The sequence below is a fragment of the Boleophthalmus pectinirostris genome, unplaced genomic scaffold (genome assembly GCF_026225935.1).
Source record: "Boleophthalmus pectinirostris isolate CB_2022bp ecotype Guang Dong unplaced genomic scaffold, ASM2622593v1 HiC_scaffold_13, whole genome shotgun sequence".
Taxonomy (NCBI): domain Eukaryota; kingdom Metazoa; phylum Chordata; class Actinopteri; order Gobiiformes; family Gobiidae; genus Boleophthalmus; species Boleophthalmus pectinirostris.
In genome coordinates, this window is record NW_026571036.1 from 19258493 (window position 1) to 19285668 (window position 27176).

Consider the following 27176-nt stretch of genomic DNA (forward strand, 5'->3'; position numbering starts at 1 on the left):
AATATGCCAGAAGTATATACAAATCAAGCCAAGATCACAATTTGAGAAATGCAAATGGTTTTATAATGTGATATTTTGTGATTTTCCTCTTTTGTATTGACTGTGTTGGCTGTTGCCCTGGCAAAGTTGTCTCTTGAAAAAGATTCTGAATCATTATTGGATCTGCTGGTTAAATAAATGTAAAACTAATAAAAAGAACAATTTTCAATTTAGCATTACACTGTCTTTAAAAGGTAACTACAACTATCTGCTTCTTCTGGGGGTTCATATTTTTATATTCTATGAGATGAGAAATTATTTATGCATTTTTAATGTTATAAGTTAAGAAGTTCTTGAATCTTAGATGCCATACATTAAATAACATAATGGTTTGAAATGTGTATTACAGATACCCTTCCTTGATTTGACGGCCAATCTATGTGTCCTTTAAAAACACACACCAACACAATCGGCACAATCAGTTTGAAAGTCAAAACTCAAGTCCACCATAGCAAAAATAAAAAGAAATAAGATTAAATAAATGCTGGATTAAAAAAATCATAATACCACAATTGAAAACAACTGGTTCATTGATTTCAGACCCTTATTGCTGCATATTTGTTTCATTACAATTGAAACTCTCTTCTCCTTTCTATCAGACAGCTGTATTGTGTATGCTGCTCAGCCTGATGAGCTGACAGGCTGAAGTACACTCCGGTCTCAGATTTCCCCCGAGTCAGGACCACACCAGCGCTGCCTGTGGAACTGATGCTTATTGTGGAAAACATAAAACCAGTTTTTTGTATTTTGAGAGACTACTGTAACCTTAGGAAGATGAACAAATTGCCATACAAGTTCAGTTAATGCATTTGGTTCAGTGGAGTGAAATAGCAACAGATGAATCAAAAAAGTACTCAAAATCAATCATAATTTGAAAATGTTTATGAAATATGATTAATATAAATATTTTTGGGTATTAAGCCAAATAAAAACTTTTTTTTTCACGCTATTCACAGCAGTATTATTGCTACTTCTTATGTAGGCTACTATTGCCACTAATGCTTGAACTATAATTTCATGAATATAATAAAATAGAAAATAGTTTCACAACTACTAGTCACTGTGTCTATCTTCTACAATTAGGGTGGGGTAACTTAATTCCCACAAGAAATAAGACTGAGGGCTCCGGAACGAGGCAAGATTTTTACATAATTTATATCAAGGATTCTTCTTTAGCCGGGGAGCCCTTACCGGTATGAAAATATCCCAAGGACCACCTATTGTCATCCACAATGACATCACAATACAATTTAGATGTTCAAACCATGCTTTTTACCAGATTTATATGAATTGGTGTAGTTGTTTCCATCAAAACACTGCATGTTTGTGGTTGTATGTGATGAGAAATTTTTGTATTAAAGTAATGCTCAATGGTATCACAGTGGTTCCCTCACATTTTAAAAATCTATTTAATTTAATATTTTTTGCTTTTTTTGTGGCACTGCTTTTGGATCTACAGCTTCAAAAAATAGAATTTCTTGTGAGATCTTATGGCACGTGATCTTGTCTCATCCTTAAAAAAATATTTTGATGTCCACAGCACTAACCATAAGTTAAAGTACACGCACTGTGTAGTATCCATTTATGGTGATAACTGGCTGTCTTGCAGGGCTGACTGGCAGCAGGTTGTTTCCTCTCACGTCAGACATGCTCGTGGGTTTTGTGAATGAAATGGACTCCTTGGCTCAGTGCCCGTGCTGTACATTACTGAGACAGCTCGATTTGCTCCTCCTCCCCCACTGCTCTGCCCTCGCTGCTTCCTATTCATCAGAGACTTCCAGACTGCAACATGTTGGAGTCCGGTTACCATCACTTAGCAGCTCCCTGGAGTCAGCGCCTCCCTCCCATACACCGAATCCATCACTCTCACTGCTCTCACTCTGTCTTGTCTGTAAGCCTTTTACATAGAGAGGGAATAGGGTCATGTGTAAATGGAATGGAATAATGTTGTTTTTCATATTTTATAATAGCAGTACATTGGAAACAAAAAAGGATTCGAGTTGTCTTAAGGAGCGACCATGACCAACACCAGCCAGCAACTTAATAAAGGGATATATTTTTTATAGAAAAAAAAAAAATTACGTAGATAAATAATGCATATTTTCTGCATATTTTAAATACAGTAGCTGATGTAAATGGCTTCTCTTGTCTCAGCTGAATCATTTAAACACCATAGCAGGGGGCTGCCTGTGTTCTGGCATGTGTAAGATTAGCTCGGTGTGTGACAGAATGCATATCCTCTGTGCACCGCTGCCTGTACATCAAACGTGTCTGAGGTGTGCTTTATCAGCAAGTCTTCACCCCGAGGCCCCCGCTCTTATCTTGCTCCGCACTGTTATTGATATGACATGTATTAGTGAAAAAATATGACATGTATTAGTGAAAAAAGCTTTTATTCCTCTGTTTATCGATGGAGTCCCGGGGGCCAGCCTGCACGACCTGTACGTCTGCAGGGAGCGTGCTTGTGTCAGCACTGGTGTTTTTCAATGGATTCATGGCAGAAAGAAAGCCTTCCCAGGATCCTTGTATTGATTGGAGTCCGTCTCGCAATCTCCCAGGTGTCTTCTGTGTGGCCATCCCCCAGCCTATAGCACCACAGGGTTTACATTTAAAAGGAAAGACAAGTGTTTTTCCTGCTATAATGTGGACATATCTGCTATATAAATGTAACAGTCCCAACAGCTGATAAATGGATGATATTGCAAATAAGTCTTTACAAAATGCATTTCTGAACTCAAGCAGGTTGTATTGATCCCAGAAGAGAAGCAGATAGAAAAGAATATATTCATTGTCCTATTTTAGGACTTTCTCATACAGGGTTGGTTAGCTCTTCAAGTCTGTCAAGTTCCAGTGGCTATGTACTGCATGCATGAGTAGTACTGGCGACACATATGCCCTTAGAGCAGTTGTAATTGCTTTTAAACAACAGTCATCTGCAGTCACTCCAGCCTAAGTCCCTTTGATATTCCACTATCACTTATATATACTATGTGAGTCCACCACCTATGTGTCTCTAGGGAGATGTTATTATGGTGTATATTATATTGCATCTTCCAGTGGGATAAGCAGGTAATATCCTCAGGTTAAGTTACAAGTCAGGCTTGTGTAGAGGTGAGCATGCACACAAAGTTTTTCACAATAAAGCACCTGTTGTTGAATAAATTATATGTCTTACTGTGCAACATTTTTGGCAAAGTAATAACACCACAATAAAGAGTTTTTTTTAATTTGCATTGTTTGTAATTGACAAATACCTCTGGGGCTGCACTCTCATTTACTTTTTCATAGAGCATTAAGTATTTGTGTGACAGCACAAAGATTTGTACCTGCTGGAGAGGATCCAAGTGATTTTTCCACAGCGGCACTAACTCCCTTTTGCTGCACCGGGCCTGTCTGCGACCTCACACCACCCCACGGTGCTGGTCTATAACAGTGCCATTATATCAGTGCCTATCAGTCTGTCTGTCTATCTGTCTGTCTGTCTAGCTGTCACGTACGGTAGCTGTCATACAAGCCCCCCAGGTTATAACGGCTGTGCTCCAGGGGGCTCTGCTGTAGTGACACAGTCTGGAGGTGTGAAGTCTGCTGTGGGATTGTGCACATGACAGTCATGTTTTTCACTCAAAAGGAGAGATAGGATCTGTGTAAGAGCTGGTAGCATTAGAATAAAACCAAATAAACAAAGAAATAAAGAAAAAAAAGAAAAGCTACATTTATTTGCTTTTAAGATCCTATATTACACAAAATCAACTCTTTTGAGCTTTAAGCCACGTTGGAATGCTGTTACCTCCTCAAAACAGACCTGGAGTTGTGTTGTGTTTCATTCACAAAAAACAACTTCAGGTCTAGATAGATAGCCAGATAAGATAGATAAGAAAATAGTGTAACATGGCCCCTTTAAATTTAGATACATGGATTGAAAACTCATTTAATTTACTGTCTCCATCTCTGAGCATATTACATCCATGAAGAAAAAAACGTCTGTTCATTATGTCTGTGCATCAGAAATGTGCTGATACATGTGTGTAAATTCAAGATATGCTCAAAACACGCACTGTAAAACCCTATCAATTTTTCAATGTATCTCTCATCTCTATAGGTGGATAGCAACTATTAACAACTCTATTTACATCACATTAACTGTACTTTATTATTCAGACAGTTTGATTTCTTAAAGCTACCAACATAGAAGAATGGTGATATACGAGATTGTGGATTAAGGATTTCAATTTTCATACTAAAATTTGATATCGTGACACCTATCAAACAAAAAAGATTTCAGATATGGTTAACATGACCCATTTACCCTTGCCATATCCACTGGCGCCATTGAAATTATGAAACCTATATTATTTAATTGCTGCCGTTCCCACTCAATCTCTGTTAAATCGGTACCTCTTTCCTGTGCTGCTTCTGTACTGTCTGTTCTCAGCGTGTATTCCCAATAGATTGAGATTAATACATCAATGGCTGACTGGATCATAGTCAAACATACACTTGAGCTAAAGCATGTGTGCAAGAAAGAGAGAGAGGAAGAGAAAGAGAGAGAGAAAAAAAAAGAGAAAGAGAGAGCGTCTGTGTTGTCTAAGTGGTACCGCCTCCTTTATTTGCATGTCTGCCGCGTACATCTATCATCATCATCAACGCAGTGCAAAACAGTAAGAGAAGAAAACATGCAAGCCAGCAGACATGGTACTCCGGAGAGAGCACTTCAGTCTTCAATCCACTGCAATATCAAACACGAACTTAAAATGGGATCACCTTGGGGGACGAGCCATGCACTCTCCACTAGTAAAATATGAGTAATGACAACTTAAAACCATTTTGTGTGCCGGAGCCTTTGATGGCCACAGTGGTTAGATCCATTTTTGGTGAGCCAGTGGGCAGTGCTAAAAAGAGGCGAAGAAGGGGGTGAGGGGGTGGTAGAATGGTATGGTCTGATAGATAGAGGGGCGAGAGACAGTGTGTGTGAGCGGAATAGTAAGAAGAGGTGGGAGAGGAGAGAGAAAGAGAGAGAGAGGGGAAGAATTGGGGAGTGGAGGCAGAGATGCAGAAAATTGCATTGGTGATTAGTTTACCTCCCGGGTCTCACTCTCCCCAAGCCTCCTCCAGTGCACAGCTATAGTAGTAGTTGTAGTAGTATCCCTTGTTGTATCATTGTGTGTGGATTTCTAACACTTCCTACATCCGCCTGTCACTTGTCTCTATTGTCTTATTCCGCTCTGTCCTCCCCTCTGTTCTGCCTGCTGACTTGGCTCTATATGTTGTCAAGAATGCAGGAAAGCATAATGCCACCGAACCACACTGGGTTATTGATACCCCCGATACATCATGGGAGCATGATGATTACCCCCAACTGTTTGAATCCACTCGCTTTGCTTCAGGAAGTGTTGTATCTCTTCCAAAGTTTCATCATTTTTTGACATCTGTGTAGAATATTTGAAGAGTCTGAATGATGCACCAACTTGTTTGTTACTTGTCAAAGCCTGATCTCTAGGCAAGACACTTCACACACATTGCCTAGTATGAGTGTGATGTGTGTGTAAATGTTGGTTGTGGTCAAAGGTTTTTCAGCCTCGTTTTCGTCAGTCTGCCCCAGGACAGCTGTGACTACAATAGTATCTTATGTCCACCCAGTATGGAATGAATGAATAATGCACAAAAAACAACTTAAGACTAATGTTTTATTATTATTAACTGACCATTTATCACTGACTAACCCTTATTCACTCACCTGCACCTGTATTTTATTTTATTTTTTTACATTTCCAGTGCTTCTTCTAGTGCCAGTGACAAGCACTCTCACCTCAAGGTTATAGGTACAAAATGGTGGCCTTTCTGTTTATTTCTGTTTATTTTATTTTTACTTGTACACAGGGCTGTGCCAAAAATTGAAAGATCGATAGACTGTGATCTCTACATTGGTTGACCTCTATGATTAGGTATGCACATTTTAATCGACTGGTCTACAGCCAATCCTGTGGCAGCAAGAGCGCGTGGTGCTGACGAGGATTTATGCTCTTGATTAGGAAAAAGTAGCCTGAGCCACAGCACTTCTCATTATGTATCCTTACATCTTCACAAGTTATAACTTAAATCTCCACAATTTGACTAAAAGTCCACCATCTCTCTCCCTCTGTTCCTTTGTGTGTGCATCTCCCCTGCTCCCCTGCTCCCCTGCTCCTCCTCCCTCTCTGATCCAGCTGCAGCTCCTCACTTCTCCTCTTTCTCTCCTCTTAGTCCTATCAACATGAAATAAAAACTGCAGTGATTCTGAAACCCTGCTTTATATCTGTGAATTCCACATGTTTTTATTCTAAGAAGATGGAAGAAGATCAAATTGAAAATCAAGTCAATATGGAGCAAAAAAAAAAAAAAAAAAAAGTGATTCTTATTTTTCCCCATACCACCAAGCCCTACATTTATATAATTATGCCTTATGTGACACCAGTCTCTTGCTATTTCTTCTACTTATTTAGAATTTATTATTGCATTGATATTTTTTTCTCTAATATATTGTGATGTGTGAGCTAATGTGTCCAAGTAATTTCCCCTTGGTTCAATCAAGTTGGTATGAAATCTAAGTTTGGGCTGGGATGATCTCTCTGTCTCTCCATGCACCTTATGCATACACCTTATGCTCTTACTTGCCATGGCTCAAGATCTGCTAATTAATGTATAAGTTTGGCATTCCAGTTGGCCATTTTTTGAGGTTGTCAAGACGCAGTGTACGTATCAAAGTTGGGTCAAATGCTATGGACAAATTTCCCTATACGTGGAAAGTATAGTCTCCAAAAAAGATTTCAAATAACATTGTCTGAATTGTGTAATTAGACGTAATTGAATATACCTCTTTCTGTTACCGCATTGCAAAATCCATGTGACTTTATATCATCTTTTAATCAGCAGTAATTCAACATTAGCTCCTCACCCAGCCGAGCTAATTACCATCTTAAGTGCTCTAAGCCACTCTCCAGCACCAGTGCCAGCCTCAACATGGCTTTTTTTGGTCCTGTGCTCTCGTCAAATACAACTGGGTCAAGTCTTTTCTTCTTAATCCGCTCATAATCTGGCCTTTTCTCTTGCGGCATGAAACACTGGAAAGGTTTCTCTGCGGGAGCTCAGGGTGTTTGTCTATAAAAAGCAATTGGGAAGCACTAAAAGGTTACAGCATGACAAAATTGTGTGTTATTTGAGCATGGTAAGTGACAAAAGCAAGCAGCAGGCATCTTGTGTGTTTAAAAATTCAACAGAAGGCTGTACTGGGGATGAAGTGGAGTTAATGTTCTTACTGTTGAGGAATGTAATTAAACATAAAAAGGCACAGTTCTAAATGCTTTATTGTCTCTTGAGCTTGCAAATAAAAACAATGGTACTAGAATAATATCAAATGTTATCATACTGATGTCTAATAACAATGTAGAGCTATATTATAATGCCAACTAATGCTGTAGTTTAGGCCTATCACGATAAATACTATATTGATTATCGTTCAGTAAATGCTCGTTGAAACATTATATTTGGGGGCTCAATATTTATCATGTGTACAATTTCTTTTTTGTAATACGATAAGATTTGAGCTATAGAAGGTTAAATGTGACTTTTATGTCTAATTAGTGGTTCATTCTGTTATTTATGTGTTGCTGCTCAGGCCTCTTAATGATATTGTCTATTTAAAAATGGTTTACTGGGATTATGTTGCATTATTGTAATTCAATATAATTGTTACTTCAAACTCATAATTGTTACTTCAAACTTCATACTTCAAAATGTGTTATTGTGACAGGCTGTTACTGTCTGTAAACAGTCCTTTAACATTCGAAAGGTTGTTTGTAGAGCGGTCATATTCACTGACCTACAGGTTGAGGGTTCAATAGTTGTGTCCTCTCCCACAGTGTCTGTGTACACTGGTATATGAATGTATGTGAGAAGGGTTCCTTGATGTTGGTGTGTCTTGAAATAGGCCTGTCACAATAACATTGTTACTGTGATAAATTATAATAGTGAAACTACTTTATGCCACTGACACAAAGCAGGATAATCCCAGTAAACTAGTTTTTAAATAGACAGTGTTATTAGAAAGTCAGAGCTGCATGACAGAATGAACCAATAATTAGTCACAGAAGTTATTTATTCTACTCTTTACAGCTCAAATCTTACATTATCACACAAAAGTAGCAAAAGAAAATGTACATATGATAAATACTGAGCCTTGAAATATATTGTTCTATCATACATTGAACGATAAGTCAGTATTGTAATTATCATGACAGGTCTACCTTGAAAGTAGAAGAAGTAGAAGACACTATATAAATGTGACAATATTCTATTTCCATTTACTTGAATGGCTCAGATTCTCAAGTCTTGCCGGTGCAGGCATTGACGTTGCTGTTAATAGTTGTTCTCACTGATCAATATAAGCCTGAAAGCCCTGGACCATCCCTTCTCTTTAGCCCTGATAACATATCTCTATCTCTTCTCCACCACGATCCATTATAACCAAAGGCAACTTATAATCTTAAATCTGCTGAAGACACTTATCTTTTACAAATCAACAAGCCCCCCGTCTTTCGCTCTCTTTCTGTCTTTCTCTTGGGATGTTAATGATTTGTGTCACATGACCATAGTTCAATGAGCTGGCTGGCTTACCTGAAGACGGTTGCTAATGGCGACAGATAAGATGGCTGTGCGGTGAGGAGAAATGCCAGAAGATGATGTACATGTCAGAGGTCACTGTGTGTAAGGATGTGAAAGAAGCTAAGCTGTATGTAGGAGATGTCAATCAGCATGAGTAACCATGGAGAAGGCAAAGGTGGGGGACTAGCTAATATGAGCGTTTATTAATCGGGTAATAACAATTTCTTTGAATGAAACAAGACACATGCTCTTCTTCTTGTACTATAAAAGTAAAGAGTATTTTTTCCTCATAGGGCTAAGTCACAGGAGCAGCTATAAGTGTAAAATAACAATATCAAGGCAGTTTATTAACTACTGCTGACTAGCTCAGACAGTAGTTGAATGGTTTCTGTAATTATTTAAGGATTCAGTACATTAAAATTGTTTCACCTTGAAGTTTAAAGTCTATTTGTCTATTTTTGCAAGAAACATTTTTTGTGTATACTTATTAGTTTATTTTAACAATCTCCATCTCAAGTTAGTCCATATCGTGGCCAAGGCTTGTCTCGGCCATATGGACAAATTGCATTACTTTCTCTCAAAAATCTTGCCTAGCTCAAAATGTGCAAACTTGTCTAGGAATTTCTTGTTATTATCTGCTGAAGCTGCATAAGGCACCTGCACGTTGTATGAAAAGTTAATCCAGTGCTAATATTTAGTCAACACATCAGAGGTGGTTAACCAGCACACTGCGGGGAATGACAGCGGAGACAACACCGTGTTTCTCATCAGCGCCTTCAGCTCACATAGTCTGTTGCACAGGGAGCTGACAGATCCAAGGAGGGCTACACTATATAACTCACATACAGTAGATCCTGAGGTTGACGGTTCAATCCCTCAATATTGTTATTGTATAACTCTTTATTCATGACTTGTAGCCAAAGAAAGATTCTCCAGAAAAATATACCTATTGTAGTATGCATTATTGTTTATTTAAGGCCCTCTGTGTAACCTTTGCATTGGAGGTCCGCCACCTGCTTGTCTTATTGCTTTGCCTTGAATGTTCCATAGTATGGCATTAAAGTATTTCATTGAACTGCACTATAACAAGCAAAGTTACAGGTCAGACCTGTGGAGAGGAGACATTGCTTACAGTGTTAAACTATTCTGCAGCAATAATAAATCCAACACAGATTAAAGCCTAAATTTAATGCCATACAGTGGGGCATTACAGGCAAAGCAATAATATCTCCAAGGAGACAAGCAGGTAGAGGACGCCCCAAGCAGAAAACTTACACAGTGTACCTTTAAAGACATAGTGAAATGTCTCAAGACCCAAAGAAGCATTGTTGGATGTGAATCATACTTGCACTACTCATCCATATAAACCAAGAACAGGGTTGTTTACCATGAGTGCTACATCAGCAGTGTGCAGTGATGAGTTATGACGCTGACATCACTGGGGAAGAGCTGTGACTCTCTTTTGGATGATGTTCCTTTGAGCAAGACACTAAATGTATACTACCAAATCTATTCCACTAATAACCCCTGTGCAGTCATAACAATCTATTTAGATGCATTAAATTAGAACAAAATGATATTTGGAAAAATATTGTTGGCTTGTCATTATATATTAAAAATGGCCATGGAAATAATAATTGGACTCTATCATTAATATCTGGAATTTTTCAACAAAAAAGAAAATCTACACATTTTATTTGCCTTACTATCACACACAGTGTTACAGTCACACTTCAAAATTGCAATGAATAACAATGTACTTCACAATGATAAACCTACATATATATGTGCTAGGCTTTCCCACACAACACCTATAGACAATGATGTAGCTTACTTAAGAAGCAAAGCCAGAGGAGAGCCATAAACAAGAAGAAGAATACACTATGTAAGGTGTGCTGCTGAGAGAAAGGAATAGAATATTAGAGTGATAAAGGAGACAGTGCCACATTGGTAGTCATGGCATGGCCTCTTGTAGTGATCCGGGTTATGAGTCAGTGTGGCTGGACGCACCCATTCTAACCCCCAGGCTGTACCTGAGTTCTCTGTCCCACTCTCTCACTGCTGGGCTCTACTCCACCTGTTGTTACCATCTCTGTTTTTTTATGAATCAGTTTATGAGCTGATCTGAATGCAAGACTGGCCCCTAGAGCATGCCACAAGCATGACTTGGAGAACACGGGCCTGTGACACACAGAATCGTGGATTAATTATCCTTGTTTCTTTCTTGTGCAATTTTTTGTTCAGCCCCTCCATGTGTTGCATAACATCATGCCACGGGAGCTAATGAGGTTATGGTAAATGGCTAAAATATGTTTTTGATGACTCTAAGGGATTCAGTATTTGTGGTTCACATTCATTACTGCTGACATATTATTCATAAATGTATCAGTCTCACATAGAAAGTATATACACCACAGGGATTGTTGTACATTATGATTATATCAGTGAAAAAAACAAACTACTTCTATAGTTGATGTAATATAGCAAACTCCCTCTCATGGATTAGTATTGTGGCACTAACATGAATCATTTTTCAAAGAACAATATGACCACAGAGATGCTGTAGGATATATATCTTCTTGATTCTCCTTGTTAGTCAAAAGGAAATGCAACAAATAGCTTTGTAAGTACTTCTATTTTACAACAATATTGGCATACATTAGCCATATTCTCCGTTGGCCTCAAATGTGGCAGTATAGTAGCTGTACGTCTGTCCTGGGCAGAAGGCTGGCCTGGGAACACGACCCTACTCGGGCTGTTAGGCCATGTGTATGCTGCTGCTTAATGAGCCATGAGTCAAAGCTATGATCCAAGCACAAATAATTCATGAGAAGCTTAGCGTTTGGAGCTACAGAGCTAAAAGGGAAGCAAGCTTAAGTGCCATGAGGGAGGGCTGTGCTAGGAATTCCCTGTTGCCTACACACTGGCGTAGTATAGTTTGTGTATGTGGTTATTTGGAGATAGTGTTACTACGGCGATGCAGGCACAGTAGGAGTGTTAGAACGGCATATCACAGCCCAACGATGACTGTGAGACCATAATATGTAGAAGCAGAGATGGAGATGGATTGAGAGGAGATTGTTCTGACAGCTGAGAAATCCCAAGCTGTGTTTGTGCTGACCAAGACAAAAACTGAGAATACAGAATGGCCCAACTTGGTCTATGACTTGAGAAAAGAACATTAACTATGTCACCTTCCACTAGACCCAGTAAATAGCATTATAACCCAGTGGTAGGCTTTCAACACCATAATTTAGTTGAAATGTATAATTTTATTTTATTTTTTTCTAAATGAGGAACGCAGAACCCATTTGCAGCTTCCCTTATATAAACTATTCAGCATTTCCCTTCTCCCTATCATCCTTTAGCCTTTTGCAGTGAGGAATCCCCAAACTCCTCTGGATTACTGTTGGTGATTGAGCTCTGCGGATCACTGGGATGTATCAGTGGGACACACACACTAACGGGATGGGACGGTGCTGACAAAGGGCCTGCGCAGCTCTGTGTGGCATGTCATTAGTACAGAAGGGGTCCACTTGTTCCACGTGACATTTACCAGTTCAGTTGAAAATGTCACCGAATGCCAGCTTTTACCTCTATATACAATGGACATCCTTACAGGCCAAAAGTATGTTCATCCCATTCTCCGTGTCCCAACACATAATACAGAAAGAACAAATCTGAAAAAAAAAGAAAAAAACATCTGTTGGTAAGCACCCTTTATTGTGGTATTACGTAACTCATGCAAACTCCAAACTGTAACCACTAGCAACATTCAACCTCACTTATTCAATATTCAACTTTAGAACAGTAACCTTAATTGACACTCTCTTCTACTACCAATTTCTTTATTAAAATATCACAGGCAATGCAAGACAAGAGCATTTGAGAAGAGAGGAGAGTGAAATTAGACATCATGATAAGAACCCTGCCCGTCTTCTTTTTTTTTTTTTTTGCTGGCTTGTCCCACCCTGAATCATAAAACCAAAGAACATACTTCCTTCTCTCTATTTATCTATACCTGCCACATTCAAAAGTTGCCACATTCAAATGTTGCCACTTCTGGGTAATGGTACAGCACTGATGGTCATTGTTTTCACAAGTGTTTTGTCAGTTGCCCCTTATGCATTTGTATTGTATGCAAAATAGGAAGTTAGCATGTTAAAAACTCAACCAAATATGATGCAGTGAGAAGGAAGACTCAAATTTGCAATTTGAATGGACGCAGTTAAATATTAGTACCATAATTTCCTCTGAAAACAACAAATTATATTGTCTTTTAAAACTTTAACATGTTCAGAAATGTGGTTGTTGTGTTGTGTCAGTTCTTATTTCAGTCATATTATTAAAACCAAAACTGCAATCGCAATGCATGGCAAACTGAAAATTGCAATTTGATTTCATTTTATTTTTTCTGAACCATTCACTCCCATTTTAAACCAACATTTCCAACATTTCTATATACTTTTGCTTTGGATCAGCTGCATTTTAAAGCTTATAGAGATACCAAAGCTGTTGAAAAGAGTCCTTCCTAATCTGAAGTGCTGTGTTGTGATCCATGGCCTTTATAGTGTTTTTTGGCTAGGAGAGCTACAGTGTGTCTAGTCTATTTCTGTCTACGCTACACTATTGTCCTCGCTTGACTGCCTTCCCATCAAGCCCTGGATTTATTTGACCACTCAGCCAGCCCAACCCAGCACACAGAGACCCTGCTGCCACTGTCCAATACTCCATAGGCAGAATTAGCAGCTCACACGTCACTACTGCTCCAGAGGATGAAGACCAAACAAGATCAGCCCTAACATTTTTCTTAGTGCTTCAATGCAGGTGAACCTTTTTGGTACATGCAAATTAGTGTTTTCGAGAACTGATTTCTTGTGGGGATAGGAGATGAAGGATAGTAGCAGATGTAGGAGTTGTTGCTTTAGGTGTATTAGTAGATATTGTAGTCTCTGTAATGGTTGTGTAGACCAAACAAGATCAACTGTGACATAGTTCTTAGTGCTTCATTGCAGATGAACGGTATTGATTGGTCCAAATTAGTGTTGACTATCAGTTGTTTTAGAGAAGTGATTTCTTATGGGGGTAGCAGACATAGGAGATATTGCTTTAATAATTGTACTAGTGGTTGCCATAGTATCTGTAGTGACTGTTGAAGTCATAAGTGCTAGATGTTGTACGTAGAGATCATTTTAGAGCTTCTGTTGCTCAGCATAGCATGTGGTGCACTCTAGATAATTTATACATTATGTGTGCATTAGTTCCAATGAGGGCCAGTAAAAATGTTTTTTAAAGATTTACATTACAGTAATTCACCCAATTATCTTTCTGAAAGAATCTTGAATGTATAGCATCTTAGAAATGTATGTGAAAGTGGTTATAATTGGAAATAAATAGGCTATCATTCCTTTTAGTGTCATAAGCAAATGAAGCAGTTTTTTTTTCTCCTGAAATATTTTGTAATTGTGCCATAGACAGATACACATCACAACAATCCTCTTATTTCATGTCTTCACAGATACATCCGGACCATGTATCTGGGCATCCAGACGCACAGACAGAAGGAGAACCAGCGACGCTTCTACCTGGCCATGATGTACGAGTATGCGGATGTGAACATGCTACGGCTGCTTGAGACCTTCCTGGAGAGTGCCCCCCAACTGGTGCTGCAGCTCTGCATCATGATCCAGAGCAACCAGGCCGAGGGGCTGCAGTGTAAGCACATCCTCACCCCATACTGTACCCCATACTGTAAAGCAGATAGAATAGGTTTTCATCTGTTTCTTTCTATAGAAATTATGACATTTAACTTGTTTGTCTTCATGAAGACGTCACCAGGTGACCAGGCTCAGAGAAAGAATGTAGGGTTTTCAGGGGATTTTTGAGAAATAAAAACACCCATAACAAAAAAATAATAATAATGATACAAAATATATACGCCCTAACATTTTCATAACGACAAGTAGATGGTGGATGTCATATAGTACTATATGTAGTTATAAAGTCCAACAAAAGAAGGTTTAAGTAGGACTGCCTCAGCTCGTGGCTCACTTAACACTAGGCTTCATCAAGTGTACTATTCTGTTCCTTGCATTGAAAATGTTTAGAACTGAAAACCAACTCAGTTTTTAAAAAAACAAAACCTTTTCTCTGTGTGTCTATAGAAATTCCATCAGTTCATTTTTTTTGAGAGAGGCAGCACACTGCAGCTCTGCAGATAATCCACATCTCCCTCCATGATTTTTCATAGAGCAGGTTCAGGCGCTGACACATTTGCTGTCTCTACTCTTATACGTGTCACTGAAGTGTATTGGTGTGCAGAATGCACTGGGGTTGTCTGTGGCCCATGATGATTTTAAGATTAATGCTTTGAATAGTGGTGGTTGTGGATTACTTTGGATTGCATTTAGGCACTGTACAGTGAGTAGAATGGTAAAAGGGCTTATTTTTTGTTGACTGTTGTAACTCTTCCTTTTGCAGGTATGTCTATTCTGTCCTCCCTTCTGTCTTTGGCCTGGGTGCTGGCCTCGTACCACAAACTCCTACGTGATTCCCGTGATGACAAGAAGAGCATGAGTTACCGTGGTGCTCTAGTTCATCTCTTATGGCGCTTGTTCACCATCTTCTCGAGGGTGCTCTCCTTTGCCCTTTTCGCCTCAGTTTTCCACATCTACTTTGGCATTTTTGTGGTGCTCCACTGGTGCGCCATGGCTTTCTGGGTCATCCATGGTGGCACTGACTTCTGCATGTCCAAGTGGGAGGAGGTGTTGTTCAACATGGTAGTGGGCGTGGTCTATGTGTTCTGCTGGTTTAATGTGCGAGAGGGCCGGACCCGCTACCGTATGGTTGCCTATTACACCGTGGTACTGTTGGAAAACACACTCCTCAGCTGTCTGTGGTATGCTTATCGGGACCCGGTCACTACAGACGCATACGCCTCTCTTGCCCTTTGTGGCGTATTCCTGTGCTTTGCCTCAGGTGTGGCTTGCATGGTGCTCTACTATAGTGTCCTGCACCCTATGGGCCCCCGCCTAAGGGTGCTGGCCAGCTCCTGCTGCGCTGAGCTCCTGTGGGGTCTCCCACTGCCTCCAGAGGCAGAACCAATGGCCCCCACCCCGGGTCCTCGAGGGTCCCAGGCTACACCCACTCGGGGTCTGGCTGCAGACCAGGAGGAGCTGGATGAAACTGCCACGGACACTTGCCTTCCTGTGTTCCAGGTGCGCTCCACAGAACCAGTAGATGGTGCGGGACGGCCCATCAGGCCTGAAGGCCCACTCATCAAAATAGACATGCCCAGAAAGCGTTACCCCGCCTGGGATGCACACTTTGTGGATCGGCGCCTGCGCAGGACCATAAATGTTCTCCAGTTCATAAGCCCTAATGCAGTGGGCATCAGGTACAGAGATGGCCCGCTCCTGTATGAACTCCTGCAGTACGAGTCATCCCTCTGAGAGCTTCAAAAAGTACAACGTTACTTTACTTCCACTATTCTTTAACATACAATATTTCAGTCAGTTTGCCAATGGGAACCTTCCCTTTCCCAGTCAATTTAATGCAGAAAGAATTCTTAAAAAAAAGTCTGTCTGGACAGACTAAACACAACATCCCAGTTTATTTTTGGAGAAAGTATCTACATTATTGAGAGAGAATCTATACAGTTGTGCTGATGTCCCTCTAGGTGCATAGAAGGGTCCTGTATGAGTGTGTAGATAATATATGAATGTTTCATTATGAAATGTCTAATGCATTACACTGTATTGGTGAATACTTGTATAGTGTGTCCCAGTGACTTGGGACCAGCACAAAGTCTGACGGGAATGATGGAGGAAAAGGCCTTTGCACATGCCAACATTTACTGCCATTCTTTATGTGGATCAAAGAAATGTACAATAATGTCTATTGTTTACCTTCCTAGACCATGTATCCTTGAGGCTCTGACAATTTTTGTATATCACAATACTGTAGGAGAAAACTTACACAGTATTAAAGTGTATGAAAGCAAATACATAGAAGGTTCTCAACTCAATCTTTTCTGAGCAAACTCTTAAATCACTAAGGCATTAAAAGCATGCTAACTTTGAATGACTTGTTTGTGCATTGTGCAGGGCACACTGCCCTCTACTGACTGTGGGCTGTCATTGCAAACCGCTCAGTGACTCAAAGCACAAAATTTCAGTCCTTCTACTTCTACAGAAGTATACTGAGGAATGTAAAAATGTACTTAAATGAGCACAACTTTGTTTTAATTGGTCTTTCCTTAAGTGAAACATTCCAAAGATTTTTTAAAGATTGTAAAAAGATGTAGGATTAGTAAATCAATATGGAAACTTCAATGTGTTGTCGTAGTGCAAGGACAGTCTTCAAGGTGTCCTCCACCATTCCCCTCTAAATCTTAGAAAGTATCCCTCCCTTCCCTTTTCCTTACCCATTTTTCATGTAGGCTATTTTCGGAAGATAAATACTCAGTTGGTTCCTTAAATATCTGAGGATATTTATATACCAATATTCTTCAACATGTGTTTATGTCCTCTCCTTGACACATCTCTGACATAGTGATGTGCTCTCCCATAGTGTAGCACTTAAGAGTGCTGGGAGACTGCAGAAACAAAGCCAAATACACTGTAAGGTCTTTTTAATTGATCTGCCCCTTTGAAACAGTAGACTGCAAAATATGTGCCATCTATAGACCTGCTGTGCCGCCATTACACCCTGAAAGAGCTATCCAGCCCAGCCAGCAGGGGGCCCTCCACCACAAACACCCTTGGGATGAGCACTAGCCTATATCTATTCATAAAACCCAGAAAAAATGCCTTCTAAGTCAAAGGAGCTTGACAAAAAGTTGTGAGGGCTATTGAACAATTTCGTACATCCATGAATGCATTTCATATGTATTTACTCAATGATCCAACTGAATATAAAATGTTCTGTGTGTTTTTACATCGTAGTGTTTACTATAACTATTGACATGTAAATGCGTCCATTCATGATACCCAAAGGCTTACACACATGAGATTCCTTTTTGGCTTTCACCAGCACTTACTGCTTATTTGTGGCCACGAGTGCCTGCTAACATCGTACTGTAAAAGTAGGAGTGGTGGAAGTCCAAGAAGGCCTAGAGGGGGTTTGCCAGAGCTGAAAGAGAACAGGAGTGCCTATGGTAGACGACCCAAATTAGACTGTAGGATTGTGAATAATAAGAAAAATATATTCGACATATGTAAAAAGACTGACAAAGCCTTTGTTAGGCCTAAATCTTGGATCTGATATAACCAAATATTACATCCATCTTGTCTACAATTTTGTAACTTCGCTGTTCAATTCAATTCTTGGTTGCTGCTCCACCCTCTTAGTTGTCTCGGTGGTGCTAAGCCTTATGGGTAATTGTCCTCATAAATACTTCTCTGATAAATGAATGAATGGGGTTGAAGCTTGAGAACATGCGATGAGGTACACTGCCACTACCCCAGACCATCAGGATCCAGGAGGACGCCCTCCTGTGGTCAACATGATGTTAATCCCTGAGTAATTGAGAACTGTTGGGTCAGCTATGGGTGGGTAAAGCCAACATCCAACAAACCATAGTCAAGATTATTATGCAATTGATCCACTGTAGTTCCACACAATCCATATTCGTATCTGTTATTGTGAATAAACAGCCATGTACTAACTGTATGATTTCACAAATCTAAATATACAGCCAATACAGGGGTTCCTCAGGAGCATATTCTAGGGCCACTGAACAAGCTGACTCAGGGGTGTCTCAATGCAGTTCTCATCCCTTAGCATGTCCTCAAGGGCCACCATTTTTTCAATATAGTAAATACTAGAACCCTACTCATCTGGGGTTTTAATACTGCTAAATTATTTTTGCTTTACACTTCTCAGTTTTGTACATCAAGAGTGAGTCTAAGGCAGTTTTTGTGGTAGTTGGCTGCCTGGCACATGGTGCATCCTTTTCCAGTGACTGACATTTCCAAATCAGGTGCTATTACACTGTGATTAATTAATTTATTTATTTTTTAGTTATAGTGTGTGTGAAATAGACAAATATAGCATTAAAACTATATGGGCTCAATTTTATTGGTGCTTGATGTTGTATAACGATTTCTTTGTGATTATATGTGATTAGAATAGAGAAGCAGTTTATTTAACTTGACATTTTAATTAAGGGCGGAATAATGCTAGTTTGATTAATAAAAAAAATACACGGGTGCAATGGAACCTGTACCTATACAGTAACAGTATACTAGTATTCAGGTTGCCTCACAAAGTCATATTAATCCTGCAGCCTCTCCTGTCAAACATGTTCCACATCTCTTGACAGCCACAGCACACAGCAAGAGCGTTTGAACAGCCAGCTTGTTCTCCTCAGTCCTTGTTGTGCCTTGTATTTTTTTGGGTGCTTCAATCCAGCCACGGCAGCCAGGTCCGCAAAACAACAGTGCCAGTGTATTTTATTTCACTCTTTTAATGTAACCAGCACAATCACCAAAACAATCGCACCAAATAGTCTGACTTACTCCACCAACCAAGAATGATTAGGCACTCCATTATGGCCAGTTCTCAAATATTGGTCCCTTAATGATAAATGCTAGTCAATAATTATGCAGCCTCAATTTTGTTTACCACTATTTCTTTTTTAAAAACATTTGATAGATATTGAGCTCTGTAAAGTAAACACTCCACAACTGTTTAAGATTTGGAAATGCACTCACAAACAAATAAACTAGTCACCACGATTTGACCAAACCATTTTAAATACATGTGCCAATTTCAAACATGTCTGATCCTTCAACTAATGATACAAAATGTATTGTACTGGTCATAATCACAGGCCTGATGGGTATACAGTTTATTTTACAACTTACACCTCAACCTGACAGCAGTGTACAGCAAAATTTTAGTTTTTATGTATATTAAATTGTATTACTTTTATGCAGTCTCACCACACAACCAAAAGAGTTATAGAAAAGGAATCAAGAGTCACAGAAGCCAGCAAGGATAAGATGGATGATGATTATATTGTTTGTCTTATGCGTCTCATCTTTTGTCATGCAATGATGAATGATTTGTGCCAAGATGTAACTCTTTATTGTCTTGTGGGAAATATACAGTACATTCTCTAGCCAAAACAATAATGCCTGCAGTAGAAGGCAAAAGGATAACAAAATGCATAAAAGATGGTGAACTGCATTTTGTGACTTACTCAAAATATGTACAATCAGTGATTTCCTGTTCAGCCATCATATTGTTTGACCTCCAGCATGCCCATAGAGCTCATAGTGAGATGACCATTCAGCATGGAAGTGCACCCTCTGGTTACTACATCAAAGTGTAGCAGCAGGTCTCTGTTGGACTTGGTTTAAATCTGTACCTTTTTCTTATGGCCACCTGAAGCAGAAACTTAAGTTACTGTATTCTCTCTATGTTCTTTTTAGACTTGTACTAAAATCCTGGTGCTAAACCAACATTACACAAGGTGCTACTACTTCTTGACCTGATTTGCTTAAGAAGTAGCACCTCAGAACTACAGTTTACAGCGATATACAAGTCTCACTGGTGCCATTTTCATTTTTATAGTCTGCGCACAAAAACTGCTTTCACACAAAATGTGAAATTATTTTTTATTTCCCATTATTCAATCTGCACTTGGGTTTTCTTTTAAGAGATGAACCTGCCAGATGACAAGATGCCTCTAAGCACTGGAACACATCTTGTGCTTATGAACTCAAAGGGGACAATAAGTAGAATGTGGTTGCTGTGTTGTAAATTCAGTCATTTTTATGTCATTACAATGTGTATTATTTGATGTTATTGTTGAACAATTGGCTGTAAGATTTTTTATTTAATTTTTTTTATTTAATTTTTTTTTTAGATTTGATACTGTACTGAAAAAACTATATAAATTGCTGCTGATTTACAACTGTTATCAAAGATGTTGGGAAAGCTTTGTTTCATTAACAATGAGTTTATAGATTATGTATGCTTGTTGGTACGTGTCACAGATCTATCAGGCTTTTTGAGTAAGCAGAATAACCCAAGAGTTGGCTCAATATCAGTGAAATCTGGTCTGTAGCACAGAGGGAAGAATCTTTTTGTTGTAATTTAATATGAAATGTGAGTAAATTGTTAAATGGGTTCCCATTCTTAAAAAAAAAAAAAAAAAAAAGCAACACTGATGTCCAGTATTGTACTACACCCTTTTGGGAACAATATATGACTATTAATAACATATGGTGCTAAAGTTATTTTGTATGTTTTGTTTAGAGATAAAAATACAAATATTATGTTGAAAGTGTAATGTTAAGCCTTACTGTAGATTCATATATCAGACTGTTCATCCCAGAAGAGAAAAATAAATATAGTATTTCAAAGTGCAATATACTAACATGTTTGTATGTCTTATTTTTTCTTCTATATAGGCCTCATGTCATAACAATTATAGGCATTAATTGGCATATAGAAACACTTGAGTCAACAGGGGGACCCAGGATGTTAGGGACCTATTAATTTATATTAGAGGGGGTGCATATTAGATGGGCCACCAAATTACTACTACGACTACTACAACTACTACGACAGACGACAACGCCCGCGGACGATCCACGAAGGCGCCTGATGACAACAGACGACAACCGATGACGACTGATGACGACCACTGCGACTGAAGATAGCTACTATGATTACTGTATAGAGGTCAGGTCTGGGTTTACAGGGGTAGAAAAGGGTGCATTGCTACCTCATTTAAAAGTGTTTGCACCCTCAGTTTAGACAAAATAAGACTAGAAAAGTATTGTATTTGCACCCCTTTGAAACTTGGACTTGGACGCTCAGTCAATTTAACCTAGTACAGGGGTCATCAAAGTAAGGCCCACGGGACTGCTTCGGCCCTTCACGCCCCTTTGACTGGCCCCTCAGCCCCTTCCCCCCCCACCACTTGAACGGGCTCTATAAGGCAATCTTTAAAAGTTGTCATGGTCTATTTTTTTTTTTTTTATTACTTTTTGGCAAATAACACGTCTGCATCTTGTATTTTGTTGACTTTTTGAATAAAAAATTATATTTCTATAAAGTATCCATATATAGTACGAAAAGTTGACAGAGGGTGCCGATATTTAAAGAACAAGGGACAACTGATTATTTTTTTGTTCAGTGTAAGGACCGTGCAGTTTGTCTAATATGTAAAGAAAGTTTTCAAAGAATATAATCTGCGTCGTCAGGGTCATACAATTTTGTTATACGGCCCACCCAACGCCGGCCCACCATCACAGTCAGGAGCGATAAAGTGGTGCCCAAAGATAACAGTTTGGTGACCCCTGGTCTAGTAGCCTTTGTGTACTACTGATGGTACAAGGTCCTCAGCAGATCTAGTAGATTTTTTATTTTTTTAAAAATTTTTTTTTACCTGCTTGGAATTGCCCTGCTGTAGACCATCAGATGGTGCTTGGAAGACAAAATAGACTTAGCGTTTTGAGTGGAAACCTACTTGGTTTGCTTTACATAGCCAATACAATATTTATTTCTCATCAATTTATTACATAAATAAATAAAATAAATGAATAAACCTTACTCATTCATTCCATATGTATTAATTAATAATTTGCCTACTCCATGGATAGATCCGTGATCTACTCTCAATACTAATTTCAGAGACTTAAAAAAAAAAAAAATTATTCATTTTGTGCATAGACTGTATGGTTTTGTGCGGTTGTGTGCTTTTGTTGTGGTTGTGACAAAGCGCAATGCATTCTGGGCACGGCTCTACGCCCAAAATGGCGGCACGATTGAAAAGTTTGGAGTCTCACTTTTTATCACGGATTTATTTACGTGTAGGTTTTAGTGGTTTTGACCGGGGTATGTTTTAATCGGCGACCCGGAGGCGTTTCTTTGAAATAAGAGGAGAGGAAATGTTTATCTTCTCCAGCGCTACAAGTTTTTTCCAGATTTACAGTAAGGTATGCTAGGCTAACTCTCAGGCTAGCATTTTTAGACGAGTTTGAGATTGATTTGAGCACAAAAGTATATGAAGTGTGGTCAAAGCGGGTTGTCCGAGCTGAAACAAATATGAAGTGGACTGCGGCGTAGAGATGGATGATGATGTGAAGAAAGTGAAAAAGGTACGTGCAGTTTAACATTGTTATGGTAACTTTCTCTAAGCTATTACTAAATCCTGTGTAAAGTTTGTCAGTCAGTGCGATATTAATGTTAATGTAGCTATGAAATAATCTTTGGGTAAACAAACAAGCCGCTCTGGGGTAAGTAGTTTATTGCGTTAATGCTTTTTTGTTCAGCCACTTTGTTGACAAACAAATTACTTGTTTATGAGCTTTGTATTTCTGTTTTTGCTTTTGTGTGTAATTTGTTAGTGTAATTATTATTATAAAAAAAAATAGTTTATCGCTTGAGCCACTTGGCGGCGATGTGGGACAACTTTCGTGCTTAAAGAAACAGCTGGCAAAGGGCTTCGTTAAAAATTAAGCCCTTTAATGAAAATGATTACTGTATGTCAGGCTCTTCTGTTCATATTGCACACATCACTATTCTGAAATAAATCCCAGTGCATTACATTGGCCTAAACTACCTTTAAATGACCTGTTGGTTGATAGGACAGCGTGCATGCTCCCCTTTCCTCTTATCCATGAATGTGACCAGTTTTGCATTGAAAGTAAAATTGCATTTCATCACACAGGAACTTGTGGCTGTCTATTTCCTGTTATGTGCTCAAGTTTAAAGACAGAACCTCTCTTCTTCCTCTCTGGGGCTCGCTTCACACCCACACAAACTGCTCAAGGCTTTGCCTCTCATTTAGCAGCTGTCAGTCACTGTCCCAGTGTAGCAGGTGGATAGTTACTGTAGTACACAGAGGAGAAGCACAGCGGCTTTTCTTTATATCTGTTTGGGTGTGTGAGTTCATGGACTACGAGGTAGGAGTTTAAAAGAAGTTCATCTAAACTATTAAAACTGTGTTTATTTTAATTTCATTGTTTACATGTCACTGCTGATGTAAGTAAGATTGACGTAAGACTACTTGAGAGACTCTGGTTATCAGTAGGATTTATGATATTTCATTGAGTGTTTTGGTTTTCTGCAAAGTGCAGCTTCTTTTTCCATTTGCTGTTGACACATGATCGAGACATATTGGGTAACAGCATGTAGTAGTGTAGTTTGGTCTCGTTGTTCTGCAAGTCCAATTGACAACAACAACAACCAACAAGATCAAAATATTTATACCTAAATGGAATACATGTATACATTATAATAGACATGGAAAATGTATTCATTTCTTTTCCACTCCTGTTTGGTTCTAGCCAGGTCTAGTGTCTCCATTCAAGCGTGTCTTCCTGAAAGGAGAGAAGGGGAGGGACAAAAAGGCTCAGGAGAAGGCCACTGAACGCAGGGCCCTCCACACCTTCTCACTGTCACAACCAGACCACCGTATTGACCCTGACATCCTGCTCAATGACTACATAGAAAAAGAAGTCAAAGTATGTTGATTGGATACTGGAATTATAAAAATAAAAAGCCAAGTAATTCAGTATTTGTTCATCCTTCACAGTACCTGGGCCAGCTGACATCAGTACCAGGATACTTGAACCCTTCAAGCCGAACAGAAGTTCTCCAGCTCATTGATAATGCAAGGGTTTGTGTTCTAATTATTAATTGCACAATTTATCTGTATGAATTTAAAGGTTTACGACCACTCTTTTATTAACTAATCTCTTGACTTCTTATGTTTGTGCATGTGTGTGTCCTGCAATAAATTGTTCTCCCTTAAGGACTATAGTTTATATTAATCTGTGGTAATCAGAATAAAAGGATAAACTGTGTTGCAGAGGTCCCATCAGTTGGCAGGCCAGCTGACATGTGAACAGGACGCAGTGGTGAGTTTGTCAGCATATAACATAAAACTGGTGTGGCGTGATGGAGAAGACATCATCCTCCGAGTGCCTATTCATGATATTGCTGCTGTGTCCTACATTAGAGATGACTCACTGCACCTGGTTGTGCTTAAAACTGGTACAATCACTGCTGGTTTAAATAGTTGTTGTTTTTCTTTGAGAAATTAAAGGTGTCTCTGTGTTGCAGCACAAGAGTCAGGCGGTTCTCCCTGCCCCAGTTCATGTCCTGATCTAAACAAGTCCCAGACACTCAGTTCTTTATCAGAGAGCGGAGGGGTGCTGGTAGAAGTGTGCTGCTTGCTGGTTCTTGCCGTTGATAACAAGGTAGATTAAGTTTTTAGTTATGCTTTACCTTTAAAATATTAATATTTGCCTAATATGTTTGTTATAATTACTTATTTTTACCTAATAGGCAGCGGCAGAAGAGTTGTGCCTTTTGCTAAGCCAAGTCTTTCAGATTGTGTACACTGAATCAACCATTGATTTCTTGGACAGAGCAATTTTTGATGGAGCAACTACTCCAATCAGACATCTTTCTCTATGTAGTGGTAAGGAGTTGTATTTTGCTTTGTAATTCCATGTTGTGCCATTATTTAATATCATCTTTGCTTGTTTTTATAGATGATTCTTCAAGTAAAGTGGATATCAAGGAGCCCTTTGAAGCTGATATTAATTCATTGTAAGTAAACATACAGTTAATGGGTCTGTGCGAATATCATAGACTGTATGGACGTAACCAAACCTGCTTAGCCGCCACACCAAGGAAGTGAGCATGGGCATGCTTCCGTCTCCATTGACTTTCCAATTCACTTTCTACTGAAAAAAACGCCACCCATCTCCCTATAACTGAGTTCAATACGGTTGATATTTGTGTTTGTGTCTCAGCCCCTTTCAGGACTCTGTGGAGGCAGAAGGAAACTCTCCCTTAGCTTCGACCCCCACATCGCCCCAGACAAAACCGGCCAGTGAAGGAGAGCTCAGTACAACAGCTGCTGAGCTGCTGCAGGACTACATGACCACTGTAATTCTCCCAAATATGCAGTTAAATGTTTGTGCCTTAGTCTAGACTCATGCCTTCTTTCTTCTCTTTATTCTTATAGTTACGGACAAAATTGTCATCTCAGGAAATTCAGCAGTTTGCCACTCTGCTCCGTGAATATCGTAATGGAGCTTCTATTCACGAGTTTTGTATTAACTTGCGTCAACTTTATGGGGACAGCAGGAAGTTTCTTCTTCTTGGTGAGGCTCTTTTCTTCTTCCAAATGTTCTTATATGTGTGTAATTTAGTTGTGTATAATAATTAACATTGTATGTTGCCAGGTTTGCGAGCCTTCATTCCCGAGAAAGACAGTCAGCACTTTGAGAACTTTTTGGAGACCATTGGAGTAAAGGACGGCCGAGGCATCATCACAGACAGCTTTGGTCGCTACAGGCGCACTGCCAGCTCCGCCTCAGATTCAACAACCAATGGGAACGGGGCAGCAGGAGGCAGCGGGGACAGTGTAGCATCCGATGAGGGCCAGGAGACTTCCGAGGGGGACGAGTGGGACCGTATGATTACAGACATAAGCAATGATATTGAGGCTCTGGGCTGCAGCATGGACCAGGAGGCAGTCACCCCATAGACACATGAAGGTAGTCCATCGTACTAACATGTCCTCTCTGAGACTCAGTAAAGCCAAATCATGAAGCCACCAATGCACTTATCCATACCATCAGTATGAACAGTTTGCAATGCACCATATTTTAAATTTATTGATGATTTTGTTCTTGTGTATTGGCAGTATCTGCCACTGTTGTTAGAAAAGTAGCAGCTTTCCAGAGCATGTATTTAAACTGTAGTTCTGGAGGAGGACTGTGTGTGTGGAGGCTTTTGTGCGGTTTTAAGTCAGTCAGAGCTCTGTGATTGTTTGAAGTATTTTTTGTGTTGCTTACTGAGAGTGTAACAGTAATATGGCATTTTTACACATTTTATGCATTATGTTTTGTTTATCAGTGTTTACTCATTTTTATATATTAGCTTATTTCAAACTGACCAAATACTGTGCTGTACAACAAGTACAGTATGTTGTAGCATTTTTATTTCAGATTTCTACACATATGGCCTAGCTGTGTTCTCAGATACAAGGTAGACATGTTCAAATCAAATATTACTCTTGCAGTAATTGTAATGGTGCATAGCCTGTTCAAATACAGAGAATGAGGAAAAACTTGTACCGGTATGTGTCCCCTATTTGCAGGTTAAGGCACTGGCAACCCAGATTCAGTTGTGATTGTACTTCCTTTTTTAAACCAGGAAACATGCTACATACTGTACCTTCAGGCAATTTAGAGAAGCAGACAAAGCCACAAGCCACTGGCTGATGTAACTGAACAGATAATACTCTTGTCAATCATTCATATTATAACTGTGTATCCTTGTGCCTTTACTGCAGCAGCTGTATGTGCTGTTTACAGAGTTATGCTGAGAAAATGCTGGTTATTAAATAACAAGTTATTTTACTCTGGTTGTCCTACTGTTAATTTTAAATTTCAACCTCGAAACTGCTCAAAAGGTCAGAGGGTTTCATTTCTGATCATCTGCTTGAATGCCTTAAGCTC

At 39.3% G+C, this 27176-nt stretch overlaps 2 protein-coding genes across 2 annotated transcripts in view; both read left to right on the forward strand.

Annotated features, from left to right (window-relative positions):
* xkr6b (XK, Kell blood group complex subunit-related family, member 6b) overlaps positions 1-16127 on the forward strand; it is a 48359-nt gene extending 32232 nt beyond the window's left edge. The window contains exons 2-3 of the mRNA XM_020920210.2: positions 14195-14391; positions 15157-16127. Of these exons, the coding sequence (XP_020775869.1) occupies positions 14195-14391; positions 15157-16127 (1168 nt within the window). The remainder of the gene's footprint in view (positions 1-14194; positions 14392-15156) is intronic.
* Positions 16128-22436: 6309 nt separating this feature from the next.
* Positions 22437-27077, forward strand: ccm2 (CCM2 scaffold protein). The gene is made up of 10 exons (XM_020930103.2): positions 22437-22793; positions 23985-24161; positions 24233-24316; positions 24510-24693; positions 24763-24899; positions 24988-25123; positions 25197-25254; positions 25461-25596; positions 25676-25814; positions 25896-27077. Exons 1-10 carry the CDS (start codon positions 22764-22766, stop codon positions 26198-26200), a joined length of 1386 nt encoding a protein of 461 aa, XP_020785762.1. The 5' UTR covers positions 22437-22763; the 3' UTR covers positions 26201-27077.
* Positions 27078-27176: the final 99 nt, after the last annotated feature.

Bases quoted from the DNA above. Each gene is read 5' to 3' on its own strand.
- ccm2 (XM_020930103.2), top strand. From the start codon at position 22,764: ATGGATGATGATGTGAAGAAAGTGAAAAAG. The intron at 22,794-23,984 runs GTACGTGCAGTT...GTTTGGTTCTAG, and splicing joins ATGTGAAGAAAGTGAAAAAG to CCAGGTCTAGTGTCTCCATT. The intron at 24,900-24,987 runs GTAGATTAAGTT...TTTACCTAATAG, and splicing joins TTCTTGCCGTTGATAACAAG to GCAGCGGCAGAAGAGTTGTG.